Source organism: Xiphophorus couchianus, chromosome 7 (assembly GCF_001444195.1).
Source record: "Xiphophorus couchianus chromosome 7, X_couchianus-1.0, whole genome shotgun sequence".
Lineage (NCBI taxonomy): Eukaryota > Metazoa > Chordata > Actinopteri > Cyprinodontiformes > Poeciliidae > Xiphophorus > Xiphophorus couchianus.
The window spans coordinates 18312631-18334900 of record NC_040234.1 but is presented as its reverse complement, the minus strand read 5'-3'; the positions used below and the strand labels follow the sequence as shown (position 1 = coordinate 18334900).

The following is a 22270-nucleotide window of genomic DNA, read 5'->3' as shown; positions in this document are numbered from 1 at the left end:
CAGCAGGAAAACGACTCTGTCCTTTGACCAGACCAAAACCATTTATACCTTGTTTTTTTTATCAGCATGAAAAGGGACAACAGAGGGCAAATGTTGGTATTAATATACAACAAATTGGATATGGTTACCTTAAACTATCCAGTTTGTTTTGTTTGTGTTTTGCTTGTTTTGTAGTTACACACAAATGGATTAACAAAAAAGGCATTTTATGATCTTATTTGATTTTTCAGCAGCACTAATGACAATTGTAGCAGTGTGTTGCACGACACTGTTCTGTATTTTACAGCACTGTTTTGAAACCTACAATGGATCTAAAAAGTGTGAAGACCACTTCTTTTTGTGGTATTAAAAAGACATACAAGCAATTTGAAAGCTTTTTGCACTTCAGTTGAAAATGAATAAATCTGTTGGAGGGAAAAATTTGAAAAATGTAAAATAAAAAGCCTTATCCGTCATTGAAATTACAAATCATCAAATTGATCTCATTGTACAAATATATTAGTAAGAAGCAGAGTAGAAAAAAGACTTGTATGACAATATTCATCATGGCATAGTGTAGGCTGTCTTCTACAATTTTAGAAAAACATCAGAAAACAGCAATATTTTAAACATCGGATGTTTCTTTGTAATTCATAAAAAATAAAATTCTGAACAGTTTCATATCTCAGTCAGCTTTGACCTAAAATATACAGATGTCTGCATTAAAGCTGAAGATGATGATGTGTTTTATTTTTCAGCATCTGTGTGGTTCCCTGCAGATGGCTGTGCAGGAGAGATATAATCACAATCTGATTGTTTTGGATAATTTTTGCAAACTAAAGTTGCCAAATGTTACCAAGTAAACATTACCAAGTAATGCTGAGGATTCAAAAAAAAAAACAAACTACAAAGGAATATTAGATGAAAGGGTACATTAATTTGGTAATATTTTAAAGATGAATACATCTTTCCGTTCCCCCACTTAATTATTTTAGTTGTATTATGCAATTCTGGTCCTATTTTTCATCAACAACATTTTAACACGCTGTAGTATGCTTTTGAGATTGACTGCATATGTTTGGCATGAGCATGAAAGCTGCCTGATATTTTTTTTCTTTTCGTGTGTGTATGATATTTGATGGCTGAAAGCCTTTTTCCCATCATTCTATTTCCATGCCAATTATGTGTTCATGTGGCTTTCAGTCAACAACACCCTGTAATTTCAGCCAAGTGGAAATCCAGTTTGACAGAAAATTGTTATTCTTCATCACAAAATATTGTGGAGCCTGCATTCTTTGCCAGAGAATATTTAACCTTCACAAACTGCCTTTGATTTGAGAGCTTCCTGATCAAGGAGGGGAAGTCTGTTAGGAAGAAATGGACATCATCTCATCCTTTCAGACGCAAGAGAAATAAGCCAGTGGTCAGTCTATTTGAAGAGACTCTTAGGTTTAGGAGAAAATGTATTACATTTGTATTTCTGCTCTCATTTTTTTGAATAAATGGTGTTATTGGTTTCACTGGTTACAATGGTTTCAAATCTCCACCATATCTGATATGCTATTGGCAGACTGGGTTTCACAAATATATTAATCCATTTGTCATCATTGTTATCCTGAATAATTGTTAGACGTTTCAAAGGAAATTATTTATTGATATGATTGTCAAGTCCCAGTCTCATCTAAAGGGACATTTACGAGCGTAGCTATTTTTCATGGATTGAAGTTTTTTGCATTGTTAAAAACTTGAAGTTTCAGAGACACCTCTGCCTCTAGGACTGTGATGGACAGCCATTCTCCCATTGTTTTCCGCTCTGGTATGCATCATTGTTCTGCTTTTGGCAAATGGCTGTGATCTCCTCATGCAACTGAACATGTTCCATCCACCTGTTTTGGCAATTGGTACAGTTAACTGCCTTGTCTCTGATGAGCTCGACTCTGCCAAACAAATTGTGATTAGCAGAGGGTTGTGTCCTGCTAATGGTGACATTGGCATTGCACAAAAGCCCACACGAAGCTGGGTTTGCCCTCCAGTGGATGATAGTCCTAGAGATCTTGTTTAGTTTATTTGTTTATTCCAAGTATTCACATGCAAATACCATAACATATTTACATAATCATTTGCATGAAAAGGAGGCAGGCAGAAATATAAATGTATTTGACTCTACACCCTATGTGGAAGAAAAAAAAAAGTAATATATATATATATATAAATGCTATTTTAAAAATGACATACAGAAAAGTGGTAGAAAAATGCTTATTGATAATGGTCATTCTGAAGTTACACAGGGTGACTAACTTACTTTGCATTAACTAATTCATGGGTATAATAGATGTCATTGTCCCTGTAGGGAAATTAGCTGTTGACTCCAAGCTGCACTCCTCTCTGCTTCTGCACCACAGCAAAAAACAATAATGGTTCTCTCCACCCCCAAGCACTCATATATCACTGTATAAATGAATATTACACTTAACATTAATTGTATTTACCCGCTACTTCATTACTTGAGGTATTGCTCCATCCTCATGATTTGAGTAGTGTGTTTTAACAGTTTGACGGAAATAGGAACAAATTAATCTATCATGTTAGGATTAGTATTCATGCTCTTCGATCTTTTTTACGTTTGCTCATGTTACAATGTCAATGTGACACAGCAACACAAAGTAGCACACAACTGTGAACTAGACTTAGCAGGCATGGAGCTGCATACAAATGTATGCCCAACTTTTTAATTTTTTTTTTTCTTTATGCAAAAACTAAAATGCATGCCGAATAATAGATTCCAGTTTATATTTCTAAAAATAAATTCTTTCTGTTGTGATCAACTGTAGTGTATTTATTTGAACCCTTCTTTAAGGTAAAAAAATGGTGAGATATCATTTGTGTATGCCTGTTTCTGTAGGAGAATGCCTCCTGGCTGTGCCTTCTCCGTCTTACCCCTTCATCCTCAACCCCACCTCCGAAGATCAAACACCTCTCTAGCTGTCTGAGACATCCGAGGTCCTCACCTCCATCCGTCTCGCTTACCTGTCTGACAGACAGACTTCCCAGAGGTGATGCGGCGGTTTGTTTACTGCAAGGTGGTGTTGACCACCTCCTTGGTGTGGGTGCTGGTCGACGTGTTCTTGCTGCTGTACTTCAGCGAATGTAACAAATGCGATGAGAGGAAAGATCGCTCTCTGCTCCCTGCGCTCCGAGGTGAGTTCACAACCTTGTTCACACCTTTCAGTTTCAGACAAAACTGGAGGAAGCGTAAAGCTTCAAACAAAGTCCAGGAGTAATTCAATCAAGTCTGGCTTGCCTGTCACCCTTTTCTTCAGTGTTAAATGGCATTTTAAAGGGGGTTGGAGGCATGACATAAAATTGACTTTTTTAAGTGTTACATCATGTAGCACTTAAAAAAGTGTTCCCAGTGTTGCCTTGATTCTTTCATACATGTTTAAGAAATTCTTCAATCTCCTGTGGCAACCATTCTAGGGTGCCTAAATGCTTTCTCATACAAAACACCGCCTATTTACCTAAATCTCCTCCTTAGAACTGCAGTCTCCAGTCGAGCTTATGCCTCACAGTACACCCCTCCCTCGTGACTCCCCCACTCAGCATTAATTAGCAAACACCTGGTGGAATTGTGGGTCTGCTGAGCTTACCATGTGAACTTCTTCTCAGTTCAACGCTCCTGAGAAAATTAAATCAAAAAATCTATTTAATGTATTGAAAATCAATGCAAGATGTTAAACACAAAATAATTCACACCCTTGTAGATTCAGGTTTAAAGTAATCTTTTAATTTGACCAACAATTTATTTCTTTCTTTTTTTTTTCAGATTGGAAGTAATATGAATGTTTTGGTGGGGCCCAGTTAGGACCTAATAGGGAATCTAGTAGGAGCTAAAGATGAGGGTGATGGCAAGGATGCTTTTCAACCTGGATCTCATCACCAAAGATTAATCAAATACCAGTGGAAACGTTCTCAAAAAGCTGATCTGCAGGGTTTGACTGCTGTGATGCCAGATTACAACAGATTGAGAAAGTACAAACAATGCTCGACCTGACCTTTTTTTAAAAAAAATTACATGCAAATTAACATCAAATGTAAATATTCGTTGAAAATTGATTTTTCTTTTCTGACTGTTTTATTAAGATATGCATAATTTCCTATGAAAAACAATGCTGTTGGCTTAAAGTAATTTCATACCTAAATCTGTAGGCGGAATGAATAACTTTGCTCATAGATTGCAAGCCACTTTATATTTCTGTACATTCTGGATAAAAGCTATTTCCTTTATCAGTTCCATTAATAACTGAAGTAAAGCTATTTGCAGTGCAAATTGATTTGGAGTACTTTTCACCAATTTATTAAAGGGTCAGTGCTATGTATTTTCCTGGCACATAGTGCCATTTTACAGCACAGTCAAATAATTATGTCATCTCCAGTTGTTATAAAAATGCAAAATATCAAATATTACTTAAAAGAAATTTGACTTTGTAATTTAACCCCTTAAAATTGGGTCTCCGTTTCTTTAAAACCTTCTGCTCTGTCTGAAACTCTGCCTTCAGAAAGTCGTCAAAACATTTCCCCTCTATTAATCCTTTACCAGTGTTTTCACCAGTGTTGCAGTCAGAAGTAGCTTGTATAATGAGCTCAGCAGATGCACAGTTCAACACTCCAGATATATTTTTGATGAAGGGATAACATTATAAAATGATGTAAAGCTCTGTGTGATTATTTGTTGATTAATTTTTTTTACAACATGATTGGGAGTATCAGCCCCCTAATGCAATATTTTGGTATGTTTCAGGATTTTCAGCAACAGTTAAATCTGTGCAAGATTTAACCTTTGTACATCTGGGTCCCTTGAATGTACAAGGTTCTCTTTGAACTTGTGTAAAAAAAAAAAAAAACTACCTTATTTTGACAAAGTCTTGATTCAGGTTTCAAATTTGCTTCCACGATTGTTTTTCAATTATGTTTTATGATTAAAGCATGGCTGTTCCTTTAGTGGAAGGCTACTTGACTCAAAACTAAATGTATTGAAGTGACTGTCCACAGTAACAAAGACAAGACTTCTGGAAAGAGGTATTTAACTTAAAAAATATATACAGATACCAATATACAGATAAAACACAGTGGCAAAAATAGAAATACATTTAATATTTCCATACATATAGCCCAAAAAATAGATTGAAAAAATAGCTGAGGTTTTTATTTTTCAATTTCATAAAGGGTCAGATTTTATGTGTACTATATTAAATACATTCCTCATTGGAGATTTAGATTTTATATTTACTCAAGTAATTTCTGTCATGAAATTGTTAAAATTTGTGTGACAATTTTAAACATTAAACGTTAAAGTGAGACAAACAAGAAAAAACTGAAGAAATCTACAGGGGATTTCTCTTTTGGAGACAACCTATGGGCAGACTGATATTTCAATATCTTAAGCTTACAGCGCTCCGTCTAACGGACCATTTCACACGTAAGTATATTAAAATCAGCAGTCATTGATGTTAAATGGTTTTAGGATGCTTTGGCATAAAATCTGTGATTTCTGCCTTGTGTTTGCTTCTATATTCAGACTTGATTAGTCTCACTGCAAATATAGAAACACAGGCTTTTAGCAGAGACATGACATTATGTGAGAGCACAGAGTATGACTAAACATAAGTGATATTAATGCAGTACTAACATTTAGTGTAAACGTATCTGAAATCATTTTATGACAGCAAAGTACAATTGAAGGAAAATTGATGGTAATACTGAGCTCTGGCTGCAGTATTGTACAAAAGCAGATTTTTTTTTTTCAAACAATATTTGGTTTAAACATTAGGAGTAGCTGAGGTTCCTTCAGTTTTCCCAATGCTCATATGTTCACCCCTGCCTTAATGTGTGTGAATCTCAGGCGATATTATATCAGTTTGTTGTTTATGCAAATCTCACTTTTGTGTTGTCTTCCACTCCACTTTATGTAAAACACATTTGCACTTATATTTCACTAATTTTTTAAAAAAGTGGCAATCATATGCTTTTTATTTTTGTTCTTGAGTCTACAATTTGTTTTTTGAAGACGAGAAAACATATTTATTTCCTAACCCAATCTTCTTTGTCTTGTTTTGGCTTCTGTGTATAATAGACAGCCACTATTGCAACCCTTCTGCATGTGTCAAGCTGTTGGAGTGTATCTCCAACAGAGAACCCCCTGCTGTGAGAAACATGCGTGAACAACAACAGAAACTCTGGTAAACGTCCAGCGCAAGGCGTACAGACATGCCCTGAAGATCTTTGGCATACATGTGCTTGTGTTTTTTTATTTTTTTTCGAAGATTACATTTTTGCGATCAGATATGCAGAGTTCGTCTTTAGCAAAGCCTGATTCCTCACATGCCCTCAAGAAAGCAGGTTGCCACGTTTTATAAGAGGCTTACTAATCTGCTTTTAGGTTGGAACGAGGTAGAGCTGCCAGCTACTCTGGCTGATATAATTTTAAAAAAGTCAAATGCTACACTGTAGTTAGTTTGCATGTACGTCTGATGATTTATAAAGCATTCCATATGTATCTGCAAACATTTCCTTGTAATTTCTAATTTTCTGTCTATCATTTGCATCCTCTATCTGCTCCATTTGTGCATCTGACTCACAAAGCAAATAGCACTAATGGGACTTATTTGGAACCCTCCCAATGCAGTCCTCCTTTTATGACCAATTTACTTTCTCTTTGCAAAATATACATATGACTTTCCACTACCAAAAATAATTCACAAAAATGAATGAAAGAGACAAAATTGCTCCTTCCAGTATCACCAAAACTGCAAGGAAAAAAAAATCAGACTTTTAGGTGGTAATTCTTAAATTCATGTTTTACAGCTAGAGATAGTAAAAGGCTGGGATTCAAACCATTTATTTGATTTTCCTAAAAACAAGAAGTACTGGTTTGAAATAAAAATTGGTCCAGTTAGTCAAATATTGCATACACTCAATGCAAATCTGTAAAATAGTGATTGATGACTTTTGTTCCTTTTGTTAGATCCTATTGCAAATGTGAAAAAAATAAAATAAAATAAAATAAAAAAATCCCTCATTGGTTTCTAGTTGGTTTCTCTTCAAGTGTCCCCACACTCTGTTTTCTGGTTTAGACTGTCCTTGGTGCATTGAGTCATGCTGCTTGATGAGGACATTATAGTTCTTTCAGTTGAGCGCAGTAACACTGTATATGAGCTAGTTGTATTCTAAAAAAACAACTGCAGGATTTTACAAACAGCATTAAATACAAAATATGTTTGCAGGTTAGAGAGTTCATTTAAGGAAATCAAATACTCATCTCTATAGGAAAAGCTAAATTACACCTTCAGCTCCCTGTTTTTGTGCAGCTGGGATCTTTATCTTTTGTTTCTTCTCCTGCATCACAGTTGCCAACAGCTCTCAGGTGTTGGTAACTGTTTAGAAATAGTTCTTTCTAAATATGTATTGCAAACACCAACAATCATTGAGAATCGGATGCTTTTTTGGTTTGGCTATAGTTGACATAAATATACATAATTGCAAAATATTTTTCCTAAGTAATTGAATAGTGATTTAGTTTAAGATTGTGCTATGCAGAGATTGCATCTGTTTGGTAGTATTGTTTTGAAAATTATTTCTAAAAACAACTTTTGTTTGCACCTGTTTTATGTGTGCAGAATACATACCCATCCTAAAGATTGTTACGATTTCATCTTTACTTGCTCTCATCTGATTTTGGTATCATTTAGAAACTTCAGTGAATACATATTGAACAATTGCATCCATGGATTTCATTAAATGCTAATTGAATGCTTAAACTGTTTGTGGGGGAATATGCCCCCAAACAGTTTAAGCCACCAAAATTTACATAGCTGCTTACTGGTAACTAACATAGAGACTACAAGGTATTGTGAGAGCAATGTGTTCTTTATTCTGCAATGTGACCTGAGCTTATTTACTAAGGTTTCCCCTTTCTAAACCATAGTGAACAACAGGCCATTAAACTCTTGCTACTGTTACCAGGTGGATAATGATGTCTTTAATAGTCTCCACCTGATATTCTTGATTAGAGCAGGCAAACTGTGACAACACTGCATTTAGCTGTCACACCAATAGACTTTATGGCCATTTACTCCTCATTACTCTGCTTGACTAAGAATTAATGTTCTTCTGGCATTCCAGGGTACAGTTGTTTGGACAGATTCTAATAATATGCATAGAAATGGACTTTTAATGGATTCTGCAGTAAAAATCTGTTAATCGTTCTGCTTCTCTTTCACACCATGGTGCAACTAAATCACTCCTGAGCAGGTGGTCTTTTGAGAGCGATGCATTAAAATGAGAAAAGCATATGCTGGAATAAGTACTCTAATTGAATATTTAACTTTCTACTTAGTTTTTCATTGTTAATTTTAATCTGAGATTTATTTCTGTTGTAACTCACCATCTGTAGCACAGCTCATTTTTTAAATTGCAGCCACTGTTTAAAAAAAAAAAAAAAAGAGACTTTATTCATGAGACTAACTTCTTATTCTAAAGTAAATATTGTGTTCACTCTGGTTGTAGTTCAAAGCTATTTGCTTGAAAATTTTTCACCTTTCACAACCTGGTAAAAAAGTATGTATTCTAATTGGAACAAAGAAAATCAACCCTACTATTAGAATCGGCACATAAAACACAATGATTCAGTGCTGATGGAGTTTCTCCAGCAGAGCAAACTCTGTATGTTTCCTTTCTCCCGAACAGTAATTTATAAGATGAACCTAGCTCGTTCTGCATACTAGTGGAGTGTCTGTTATTTATAATATAATGCCAGTGGTGACAGACTTGCAGGCAGGAGGGAGAGCACAGCGGTTAAAGGAGGAGAAGGTAATGGATTGAGCCTGCAAAAAAAAAGCCTCCAACTGTGCTTGGCTACACAGACCCTTTTCTGTAAAGTAAATGAGACTGAACATAGCTGCAGGATGTTGGAAGCCGTATTATGAAGGACTCAGCAGAAAATCTGCATGCAGATTGGTAGGCATCCTGACAGTCCAGCTGAGGCAATAATGGACCTCTGAGAAGACATATAAATATATTGTGTAGTTGCCATCCTTTTGTCTGCCTGCTCATCCGTCCAAGAAACAAGTTGATCGGGAAAATGACTCCTATTGACTGCTGTATGTTTTCATTATGTGAGACATTTCTTGAAATATGTGTTCATACGTACTTAATGATAGCGTGGAGTGAGTCAGGAAGTGCTTTGAAGACCATTTTGCTCAGGCATCCAGCTCAACACTGTAACTGTGTCCATCAAATGAGAGCTCATTTACCTGCTGAGACTGTCAACAGCGACATCAAGAAAGGAGCGGGGTCAGCTGAGATTGACAATATGGCCAACATCAGTCCATCTCAACAAAGCGTTTTTCTACGGAATCCTCTTAGCTGTTTACTGTGCAGCCAGTGTCCCACGTTGCCCTCTTTCTTGGAAATCCCTGCCTCTGTTTTGAGGGATTATTTGAGGGAGAGTGGGGGAGAGCGGCGTCATAAATCCATGTGATGTTATTTACCTTTGTTGAAAAGAGCTGACACTGTGCTGTAGCAGCAACGCTAATCTGCTGATGTTCTGCAGACATAATGTTCCTACGAGGGCTATAAGCAACTACATGAACCTTTTCTCTTCTAAGCTAGAATTGGCAAAGTCCTAGAACTCATACTTTCTCCTAAATCTCTATAAAAATATTTCCAATAGATCATCTGTGAATTTAAATATAGCTTTAAATATAGCCTGGCACCATACAGCCTGGTGCTTAATATCCAGTTAGCTTAAGCCAAAGCAAAGAGGAGAGTTTATCTAGGGTGTCTGCCCTGTCTGTACTAATGGCAGGCATTAGTACAGTCACTGATTGTCTGTCTGTTCATTGTCACTGATGTTTTAGAAACAGATTGTTCTTACAAATGCCTTTTTTGTGAGATATCTGTCACATTTTCTGTATTAGAATCAATAAAGTTTCATAAGTATAGAAATCCAACAATCAGTATGGAAATCCAACAATCAGAGATTCATAGTTTTCCATTTCTGTCTTCTGAAAAACTTTGACCCACAAATACTACTTTTAGTTTAGTCTGAATTCTCTTTGGTAATCATAACAAACAGCAATCAAAATAAAGTTGTTTTATGTACTGCTATGTTTTCTTCATTTGTGGACATTGACTTTCCCAAAGCCTTAGAAATGGCTTTGTACCCCTTACCAGACTGCTGAGGCCACTGACTTCCTCATACATCCTTGAAAGTGCATGATGTGTCCCTTTTTGAGATGCTTAAGCTTACTTCATGTTGTCAGACAGGTTCTGTTTAAGTGATTTTTTAATTCATCCGGTCTAGCAACTATAGTACTTAGTTGTGGCTGGCAAAATTCAAATTTAGATAGAGGGAGAATTATATTTTAACATAGGGGGAGGTTTGTTTGAACAAGTTGTCTTCCCCTTAAACAAATCATCATTTGTGAACTGTGTTTTGTATTTACACAGGTCTTCTCTGTCTCATATTGAATTGGGTCCAATGATATGAAATGCAAAAACAGGAAAAATCTGTGAGGATGTTTTTTTTGTGTGGCACTCTCTGAATGTGTACAATCTGGGTGTATCTTGTTAGTTCTTGCATTATGTTTGGTGACGTAAGAGATATTTCCAGTTTATTTTAGTCTAATATTTTTTATGTTGACTTTTAATTAGTCTAAAATGCTGCTATTTATGCTCATGATTCCTGAGAGAAACACGTCTTTTCTCGCAGCTGTGATATCTCGGAGTCACGAGGGTCCGGGCGAGATGGGCAAGGCGGTAAACATCCCTAAAGACGACCAGGGGAAGATGAAGGAGCTCTTTAAGATTAACCAGTTTAACCTGATGGCCAGTGACATGATTGCGCTCAACAGGAGTCTACCAGATGTGAGATTGGATGGGTACGTATTCTTCTGCTTCCACATCATTGCTGTGAACCACATTACCGCACTGGTGATTAGACGGTGACTGCAACAAATCTATACAGAAATATTTACCCAGGCACATGTTTCCTGTTTCCATCAGGAAAGAGGTCTGCAGATAATGTGTTCTTCTTGAAGTGTTAGTAGACACTTTTTTAATAGTGGAAAGGTGCAATGCGGTATCCTTGAGGGAAATGAACTACCCCAGGTGAAGAAGTTCAAGTATGACTGAGTGTACAATGAAGTGAAAAATTAATAGTCATATTGCAGCAGCATCCACATTGCCGCAGATCCCTCATTGGTCTGTTGTTGTGGATATGGAAAAATGCAAAGCCATCGCTTTCTACAATGTTGCTGTCAGCGGTTGTCAGGAGCCGTAACCTGTGAGCAAAAGAATGAAATTGCTCAACCTTTTCCTTACTGTCAGGACTCATTTTTAACTACTTTTAATTCTTTTTCTATTTATTTTTTTTTAAAGAAAATAGGGTTTGAATATTTACTAAGCATGCTTGTGGACACCAACTTAGAGAGGTTGCTGATGGGTGGTTATTTAGGTTATAATAGTCCTAAATAACCTGTGTTAGACTTGTGTTAATACTGAGCTGCCACTGAACAAAATACAGACAAGCAGTATTTTGGATTCATGTGATGGCTACTCTGAATCAGAGTGATTTTGCTGCTTTATTCTGGAATGGAAAATAAGTAGATTAAGCCTTGTTCTGAAGCACTTTGCACCGGTAAACCTATTTTACAGAGAAAAGGTGAATGTTTAGTGGATTTCAGTGCCAGCCTTTTTCTATCTATCATAGTACAATTTTTTCTTCCATATAAACACTACAGCAGATTTATTGCAGTACACAGTTCAGTTTTGCAAGGTTTCTGCAGCTATACAGTGAGAATAATCCAGATAGGGACAGAGTTATCTGTGAAGGGCAATAACACTTTTTCTTTAAGGCAACCTCCTGGCCTAGTTCTGTCAGTCTGCGCTGTCATGTTGAATAGATGGGACTGAACGAGCAATGCTGTCTGCATCGGTGGCTTTTTTCACCCTCTGTCACTTCTCCCCATTCATCCTCCTGCCATACACTGCACTTTCACTGTCCATCTCCTCTGTCATAATGTAGTGAATATTTTACTCAATAACATCCACTAGTTTATCACTGCCTCACCAATATTCTTTTGCAAACATCACATGTAGCAAAGGACACGATGACACTGCTGTCAACAGTGGTTTTACTTCTTCCTGCTCCCCCAGTGAGAATGTTTCTGCGCTGGTGGCAGTGTTGAGGAGCAGCAGGAAAACAAAACTTTGTTTTCAGGTTCTTTAATAAACTACTTTGTGGAACTAACAGCAAAGTATTAAACAAGTAGTTTAAGATTTTATTGATGCTGGTGCCAGCAAAATGATACATGTTTACATTTAGCTGGTGGCTGTTATATTGAATATAGTTTAGCTGCTAATAACATGTATTAATTCTCACTCAGCAGCTCTGCTAAATAAATCCTGTGATGCCTTTGGATGTGTGACACTATTGGCAATGGATCGTTTGAAATCTCAAAGGATTAAAATGAGTTGTTGATCTAACTTTATCAAATCTATTGCATGCCGCACTTTTCAGATTTTAAATTGTGAGGAAAGAAAGACTTGTTTTATCCCACTTCATAATATGGCACCACATTATGTTGGTCTTGAGAAAACATTGATATTTGTGGTTACAAATTGAAAAAAATGTGCATGAACACATTTGAAAGGTTCTGATAGTTTATATTTCTGTAAAGCTCATCTGCATGCAGTTGTCTAGGCTTCCTTCCACCGATTTCTCTTGTCTATGTTGCTGTGGCAGTTGTAAAACCAAGGTGTACCCAGATGACCTGCCCAACACCAGCATCGTCATCGTGTTTCATAACGAGGCGTGGAGCACCCTTCTGCGGACCGTTCACAGTGTCATCAACCGCTCTCCGAGACACCTGCTGGTGGAGATTGTTCTGGTAGATGATGCCAGTGAGCGAGGTCTGTAGTTTGTGTTGACTCAAAAGCCTCCCTCAGAATATCTAGTAGACATGTTGTGTACATTAAGCTAAATAGGATTTTATCCATACCCTGGATATATCTGTAAAATGTTTTATTTATTTATTTATTTTTGGTAAGGTAAAAGTTAGGACACCGTTAGCTTTAATGGCTGTTTGATTTCCCTTACCCCATTGCAGGTAGCTGAAGTTACTTGTACTAACTTCAGTGAGCCATCTGCCAGTCTCTGACTTCGCTCTGGGGAAAGTTTGCTCCACAACAAATTTTTAGCTGTGAGATCTTTTTGGGATTTCTTGCAAGACGAGACTAAAACAAGAGCTGAAATACTGAGGCAGGATAGAAAATTATAAAGGAACCAAATGAACTGCTCTGTATCCCGGAATAATATATTATGATGCATAAGAAATGTCAGAACACTTGTGCTAATTTTCCATCAACATTCCTCTCTATCAAACTTATTAATATTGATGATTAGACTGTACGATTCCCCTACTGATTTATGACTAATGTGTTTAATATCAAATAGGATAACAGACTGAGCTTTCTGAGTGTGTTCAGCTCTTTTTTAGTTTCTTCTATTATCGCTTATCTCAAGCGCAGACTTCTACTTAATATAGTGAAATGTCATTCAAATGCCATCCTCTTAGCAAGATTTTTCTATCATTGGATCTAAAATCTGATTTCCAGATGGAAAGGTTTTTTTTCTTTTACCCATAAATTCTCACGTGGCAAAATGTCATATCTTAAAAAGAAATCATTATCATTGCAATATTTGTAGGATTTTCTTTATGTTATCCATAATGTGCCTATTTGAATGTGGTGCTCTTATGTGGCATTACTACCGAGTTAAACCGATATAATTTTGCAATACAAGCAGGTATAGTTGTTTAAATATAAATAGTTTGTGCCAAATGCGTGATTCAACAGTTACACAAGTTAATTGAACTTTTTGGTGAATTCCCTTTAATGAGAAATTCTTATATAATTATATTATTTGTTGCAAAATACAATTTACATTTTAAAATGTGTTGGTTTAGAAATAAAAGCTTTTAATCCTCTTTCATGTTGTCTGTTATTTTCTGATTATCAGCTGGCTGCTGAATAATCTTCTAATGTAATTACTTTATTTCAGCTCTAGTTGAATTCCTGTTCAGCTGATTTCCTCCGTTTTTGTTTCAGACTTCTTAAGGGCAAAGCTGGAGGATTATGTGCGAACATTAGAGGTTCCTGTGAAGATTCTGAGGATGGAGCAGCGGTCGGGTCTGATCAGAGCCCGGCTCAGGGGGGCGGCCATAACCACAGGCCAAGTCATCACCTTCCTTGACGCTCACTGCGAGTGTACGGTGGGCTGGCTGGAGCCCCTGCTGGCTCACATCAGAGAGGACCGGTAGGAGCCAAAATGAGGATTTCTGACAGAGAGAGATTAAAAAATGCTTTATGAGGGTAGAACGTCACTGTGCAGCAGAGACTGTTAGCCAATTTAACCTTCATGTTGACTCCAGAAACACATTTTGTTAATACTGCTGTTAACTCACCAGTTAGATGAATAGGTGCTTGAACCACAGCTTGATGTGAACATTACTGGAACAGCAAGCTGTCAGCCGGACACTTGACGATAATTGGTTTGTTGCCTCAATGGAGTGTTTATCTCACTGTCATTCTATAACCCTGCTAACACAGCTGCAAGTTGGAGATTTTTGAAGGGAACTTATAAGCAGAAAACATCTTACCTGCAATAGATAACTCTTTTGGTGTGTTTGTTTTGTAAAATGATTTAGTCCTGGAAGCTAAAGCTAGCAACTGGTTCTATGTAACAGAAAATCTCTAAAATATCCTATTAATGAAATCTACCTGAATCTGGGAGTTTATTTTGTCTTCAACAAGGCTAATCTTTAAAAAAAAAAAAGAAAATAAATATAAGTCTCTGTTTGATGTATAGTGGATTAATGTATTGGCCTCTAACAAGAATGAGGATGAACAAGAAGCATAAGAGCCAGAATAAAAATAGTCAAAAAAACACATAAAAAAGTCAAACAATTCTGACCAATTAAAATAATGCTGAAAATAAATTATTTGAAAAATTAATAAAGATCAAGTAAACTGCAGACAGGTATATTTTAGTACTCACAGAACGTGTTTCATTTTTGTCTTTTATTTATGGGAAAAACTACAGAGCAGAAATTACAAACCTTACAATGCATCAGGAGTTTTTTCCCCTTTACCTGCCTAGAGATACATCATCTTTAAATGTATATTTAGTATGAATTAATCTTATAGATGTGTCTATATTGCATTTCCTGATATTGTCCGAGGTTTTTGAAAATGCCATTATGTGACTCCAACTACTGTATTATTAAAACATTGCATAAATGAAATGGTGCTGCTAAAAATTCACAATAAGTGCAAATTTACCTAATTGACAATGTTGACCTCTGAATTTATGAATTAGTAAATTTGTGAGGAAAGAGGAAGACAGTCCAAGAAAACTCATTGAGACTCTAGTCTGTTAAAGTCATAACTTTAAAATAAAATGTTTATTCATTGTTTGTTGTGATTTTGTTGCAGTTAACTATCAAATTGTGTCTTTCAGAAGAGCAGTGGTGTGCCCTATCATAGATGTCATCAGCGATGAGACATTTGAGTACATGGCAGGTTCAGATATGACTTATGGAGGGTTCAACTGGAAGCTGAACTTTCGATGGTACCCAGTTCCTCAGCGGGAGATGGATCGACGTAAAGGAGACCGAACACTTCCAGTCAGGTACAGAAGATGATGCATCCTCCACATCCACAGTTGGAATCAAGAACATATTCAATAAATTATTTTCGCAGCTTAAACAACAAAGAATTAAACTTAGTCATATATCCCATTTTAACAGAAAAGAGAGCGCAACTTCTCATCTGTATTCACTTTATTCCCATCAACAAATTATCATTCACAGAGTTAAAAGATAGACATGGTTACTCTTCTAAGGCTTTGTTTTAATTTGCAAAACAAATTAGTTTGTATTGTTTCTTCAATGCCTCACTGTGCTACAACAGGATACTTTGAATTACATGAATACAAAGCTCCGTACCAAGTTCGCTACATCTTTTATTTTTTGTTGATATAAAACATTAGTACATTTCTCAGAAATTATTTCTTTCAACCTATCTCTGCTTTATGGTGCAGCAGTGCCTCTTCATTATAACCAACAAATAAATACCTCTATGTAGCCTCTTTTCATCCATATGATCTGATTTGGATTGAATACTAATTTTTATCAAAGAGAGAAAAAAATTCTAATTTAACCTAAGGATAAAGAATCTGTCCTTACATAATATGAATTTCTCTTGTTTTTATTTGCTAAATAATCCAGCAAGATTTCAGCAAAGACCTTGTTTGTTTTTTGGCAATAATTTTTTGTGTGCTTTGTGCAGGACTCCCACGATGGCAGGAGGGCTATTCTCCATAGACAAAACATATTTTGAAGAAATTGGAAGCTATGATCCGGGGATGGATATATGGGGTGGAGAAAACCTGGAAATGTCTTTTAGGGTGAGTATCAGAGGATATAATGTTATCATCCAAACAGACTTGCTTGATGGCAGTGGATACATGCAAGTTCTCCTACCTGCATGCATATTTGATTTAAAATATATGAGAGAGGTGAGCAGAACCTTCATCTCTCCCTCTCATAGTCAGAAAGGCTACACAAACACTGTCAACACTAGATTATATCATACATCCCTCATACTACAGGAGATATATCATGCTCTTGTCATTTATTGGCTCCACTGGATATGTACAAAATGGGAGAGAAATTGTTGTCATGGAAACATACTTACCTCACACACCTTGCTCCTCACTGTAAGGCAAGATAAACATACTTCCAGTTGTTTAAAATGTTTATAATGTTGCTTAAAATGTATGGACAGCTTTAGATGAGTAGCCATTTTCTTGTATCCATCACATTTATTGTTAAGATCAACACATATCTGCTTTTCTAATGTTATGCCTTATTGTCCTTCCCATTTTGAGGAGTGACTACGAGAAGTGGATCCGTATGCCAAACCATGCTCGTAAAAAAAGTCATTAATACTAATTCAAACTTTCTACATTATACATTAAAAACGGCTTTAGTTAGATATATTTTAAAGAATAGTTAGGGGTGAGAATAATTGTAACATCAATGATTTCTCTAAAAACACTTATTTCTTCAGGTGGGATTTTTTTCCCACTCATTACAGTGAGAAACTTCAATTAGTGTTGTCAGTAGAATTTTCTTAAAGAAATTTTATGTCATAATAATTTAAGACATTAAAGCATAAATAATGCCAGAAAGTTGTTAAAAACAATCATTACGGTGTGCTTTTCCTGAACAACCCCCAGAACACTAAGAAATATGACAAAAGCAAAAAATATCTTGATTATTTTGTTATTCTTCACACAAAGCTTCCATATCTCTATATCTACTCTGGACAATTTCTTTTTAAACCTCCAAACAGAAATTGTTTCATTACTAATGGCCACTGCCTTTCTTTTGTAGACAAATTCCAGTGTTTAATGTAAAGTTTGTTTTATAGTTGATGCATTAAAAATGGTGCATTAAAAAGTAATGAAGGCTGCTTATGTTTTTCCTCTGCAATCTTCTGAGTTGTTGCACCATAATCTGCCTATCGGCAGCTGTTTGTTGCTCTACTTTTCCCCTCCAACTTTCTTCCTGCTGCTTGGGAATATTGAACCAGAAATATGAAAATAGGTCATATTGTGAAGTTGTACCTCCTGTTCATAGCCTGAATGTAAACCAATGTAATCTTAATTCTTTTGTAAAATTAACATTTTCCAGCTATAGTTTTATGTGGTAACATCAAACTGAACTTTTGGGTTGTCAAGTTTAGGTTTGTAACAAATTTAGGGTTTGGTATTAAGAAATACTAATTTGCTATGTCTGTCCCTAATTGGGCTTTTGGCTACAATGCTATGATATCTTGTCTTACCTATTTTGAAGAATGTCAAGTTAAGTTTTACCCTAATGTTATCACATTTATCCCTCAGGATGCTAAGTCATGAATTACTAATAAAAAGCTTCTCAACCTTTTGATCTACTACAAATTAAACAGATGCACTGATTTGTGTCATTGGCCATTTGTAAGCTAGAATACTAGGGCAGTCCTTAACAACATGGCTGTCTTGACCAGAACTAAAAAGTAGAGGCAACATGTAGTTTTTATCATCTTCAGCATTGGAATAATTCCCAGGAAATTCTAAAATATTGTCATGAAGTGCAATGTAGAGGTGGTGAGGCAGACGCAACAGACCCAGGATGAGATGATTATGGTGATTTAATGGTGAAAATAGGCTCAAATAAATTCCAAAGTCCACAAAACCTGGCAGCACAGTTGAGCAGAAGGCTAGGGCTCAGCACTGGTAGCAACAGGCTACACGCATGGACAAGACACATTGACACGGACCCGACTGAGACGCTGAGACACAGGTGACATTAAATACACGGGAAGGTAATCACAGAAACGAGACACACCTGGGAAACAATCAAGGGGAAGACAGGACAACACAAAGACTCAGGGACACAGAAAAACTCTAAACACACAGAAAAACACAGATCCTGACAAATATACTGTTTAAGTCAGAAGTGAAAACATTGTTTCTGTATCTTTCTCATTTGTTTAAATTACAGATTTTAGTGTTTCTTTCTTTGAATTTGATGCTAAATTTACACAGTATTTTCTGTTTTTTATTTTTACTGAATTTTCTTTATTTTCTTGTGGACCACTTTGAATTACTTTGAGAATGATGATCTACAAATGGACGTAACTCACCTCCAGTTCCATTTCGTTTACAGGAATTGTTGGGACACCAGTGATGTAGCAAGAACAATAATCATCGTTATCTTTTCATTTTTCGTCCCTTAATAAATGTACTTAAAAGTTGGATATTCCTAAAATTTTCATTGTGAAATCTTGCTGCTGCCTTAATCGATGCATTTAATTTTTGCTTATTTAATAAATTACTTCAGTGCAGAGAGTACTGTTTCTACAAACTCATTTTTTCATTTATATAAATCCCTGTCTTCCCAGATCTGGCAGTGTGGTGGATCCTTGGAAATTATAACATGCTCACATGTGGGGCATGTTTTCCGCAAAGCCACTCCATACAGCTTTCCTGGAGGAACAGGCCAAGTTATCAACAAGAACAACCGGCGGCTGGCTGAAGTCTGGATGGACGAATTCAAAGACTTCTTTTATATCATCTCACCAGGTATAGATCTTTGCGACTACATGTTTTTTCCCCCACTTTTATAATAGAAGAGTACGTCTCAGACAGTTTAAAAATGACGTACACTGTTAAGGTTTTAGGAATTTACAGAGGAGTCAGGGATTTGCTTAATATTTTATTCAGCGTACATTCCTCTTTAAAAGCAGATACGGACCGTCCTCATTACCGATCCATTCTGGGCTTGTTGATATTACATTTAGCAAATTGCTCTGAAAGGATGTGTCTGGTCTATTTTATTATTTTATTCTCTTACAGAGTCCTTTTCTTTTCATCCATTTAATAATTCACATTTCTCTCTCTGCTCATATGCTGGAATGTGAGGCTGCTGTGTCATCTTCAAAGGAGGCTAATTCATTTTTGCCTTCAGACACACTTTAAGCGCTCTCGTGAACTCAAGTTCAGAAATTTGTCAAAACTGGTCCTTTCTCCAATAGGGCTTCGGCGCATATGGAAAAACTAGAGCAACAGGGCTGTGCAGCTTGAGAGATGAGTACCCCTCCATCTGTTGACTCAGTAATGTGATTACCCTTTAGCAGAAATCACTTTTCCGGAAATCTCTGGCTAAGTGTTCTAGATGGCTTGCCAACCTATAAGGGATCATCCTTAATCTGTGGATCTTCCTCCACAAATTGTGACCTTCTCTGCGGCTCGGTCAGGCAGGACTCTCCACGGGCAGGTGTGCAGACAGAGCCAGCATTGTGATGGATGGCTTTTGCTGTGCGCTGTGGCCCAGCAATGCCTCTCTGTTCCTCCTGGACATTATTGAGGATGATCTGAGCTGTGCTGCTGCTGCCAGCACTCGCTTATTGGCACAGAGGAGCACGCCGTGTTGCCTCATTTTTGGAGAGCCCTATAGCCTTCCTAATAAAAGTGTAATTGCCTCCTTTTTTCCTTCTTAGCAGAGTGTTTTAGGATCAAAGACGCTTCTGGTTCTCCAAAATATTATCTGCCTCCTACAGTCCTTTGCAAAAGTAGTCACAACCCGCAGACATTTGGCTTTCGCTGTGTTGCACACACTGCAATTGGATTTTATGTGGTAAACCAACTCATATACTATGTGACTAAGTAGAAGGAAAAAGAGACATGTTTTTCAACGTTTTCAAAAAATGAAAATCTGGTGTGCATTTGTATTTGACTCCCTTTATTCTGACATCAATAAATGAAACTAGTGCAACCAATTGAAATTAGAACAGTGATCAAAATTTCAAGTCTTGCCTCAGATTTTGAACTAGATTTAGGTCTGGGTATTGACTGGGCTGTTCTAACACAAAAATGTGCTTTAGTCTAAACCATTCCACTCTATTCCATTTTGGGGTCTCATCTGATCGCAGAATCTACATTTACATGTTTGTATTTGTCCTTTTGCAAATTTTAAGTTAACTTTGTAGGACTTCTTTTTAACTGTGGCTTTACTTCTTGCCACTCTTCTCCCAAGGCCAAATGTGTGTAGCATAACAGCTACCCTATCAACAGATCCTCTCACCTGAGCTGTGGATATCTGCAGCCCCTCCAGAGGTGCCGTGGGCCTCTTCGCAGCTTCCATGCCTTATAAATAAAATATTTTGGCTTGTGGTTGTAATGTGACACAACTTCTAGGGGTATGAATACTTTTGTTAAATGCTGTAGATATTTCTTCTATGTTAAATGGTAAGCATGTGTTGGCATTTGAAGGTGTATGTCCTTTTGTTTAGTTACTGTTTGACTACCAGTAGTTTTTGCAGCGCACTGTTGTTGGTCACACATTTTGGCTGGTTTTTGTAAATTGTGCTATTTTCTCCTCATTGCAATCAAGCTCTTTCATAATAAATTACCACCCTGCATCTATCTGCACACGAGCTATGACTCCTCAAGAGGCACTCCAAGACAAACCATCTGCTTGATGAGCTTGTGTCTGTGCCCAGTTGCTGTCTAATCCGTCCCTTCTTTTCGGTTTCAACAGTGCTGATACATCAGGCTGTTTTTATTTGGCAGCATGATGTTTGTTTCTAAGAGCAGCATTAACCTAAACAGTGCTGCTGTTTGGTATGTGCAAAATGGACTCAAGAGGCCAGGTTAATTATGTATAACTTAAGAGAAAATCCCTCCCTGATTAACATCGTGGCACAATTTTTTATACAGAACTGTGGCATGTTGGTGAGAAAGGGCCCTCTGGTGTTTCTTTATGGTGTTGCAAGAAAACAGAACAGTTGTTTCACAATGGGAAAATATGAAATCAGCCTGATGACACTCTCTGATAAATGTGATTAACTCCTCCGTTGACTCCTGCAGGTGTGATGCGGGTGGACTACGGAGACGTCTCCTCCCGCAAAGCTCTCCGAGAGACCTTGAAGTGTAAACCATTTTCCTGGTATCTAGAGAACATCTACCCTGACTCCCAGATCCCAAGAAGATACTTCTCACTTGGTGAAGTATGAGCGCTCTTGTACATATTATTATTTATTTTTTGTCCTACCGTTTGTCCGGTACAGGTGCTTCTCAAGATGTAAGAATATCTTTTGAAAGTGTAATTTTTCTAAAGAAAAAATATTTTTGTTTTTTGTTAGCTGTAAGCCATAATCATCAAAACAGAAATCAGTGTATTAGTTTCACATTTTAATTACTGACAGAAATTAACTTTTTGATTGGGCTTTTCTTTACACTCCTCTCAAGACTTCTCTGTTGCTTGAGCACTTTGTCCTGTCACACCTTTTCCTTCCTCTAAGCTTTCCATTAGTATACAAAGTTACATTACTCAGCCATCTTCTTTAGCAGTGACCTTTTGCGGCTTGCCTTTCTTCGCAGGGTGTCAGTTGACTTTCTGCTGGACAAATTTCAAGTCAGCGGTCCTCTGCAGGTCATAAAATAAGATTTCTGCGTTCCTTATAAATCATTTTTTAGTGGTTTTACGTAATACAATTTTCTAGAACTACTCACTCTTGCGTAATAAAAATTATATATAAAACATGAGTTTCACATTTTGAATTGAAATTTAGGTTGTTTTATGATTGATTGGGACCATACCATGCATGTCTGTGTTTTCAGAAAAAC

At 36.7% G+C, this 22270-nt stretch overlaps 1 protein-coding gene across 4 annotated transcripts in view; it reads left to right on the top strand.

The window, feature by feature from the left end:
* galnt13 (polypeptide N-acetylgalactosaminyltransferase 13) overlaps positions 1–22270 on the top strand; it is a 40511-nt gene that overhangs the window by 3559 nt on the left and 14682 nt on the right. For 3 of the 4 annotated variants that reach the window (XM_028024393.1, XM_028024390.1, XM_028024391.1), the window contains 8 exons: positions 2882–3177; positions 10748–10916; positions 12782–12948; positions 14146–14353; positions 15557–15727; positions 16387–16504; positions 19045–19225; positions 21512–21651. In XM_028024393.1, coding sequence (XP_027880194.1) covers positions 3036–3177; positions 10748–10916; positions 12782–12948; positions 14146–14353; positions 15557–15727; positions 16387–16504; positions 19045–19225; positions 21512–21651 — 1296 coding nt within the window. In that variant the 5' untranslated portion in view covers positions 2882–3035. The remainder of the gene's footprint in view (positions 1–2881; positions 3178–10747; positions 10917–12781; positions 12949–14145; positions 14354–15556; positions 15728–16386; positions 16505–19044; positions 19226–21511; positions 21652–22270) is intronic. The other variant, XM_028024394.1, reaches the window with a different exon arrangement.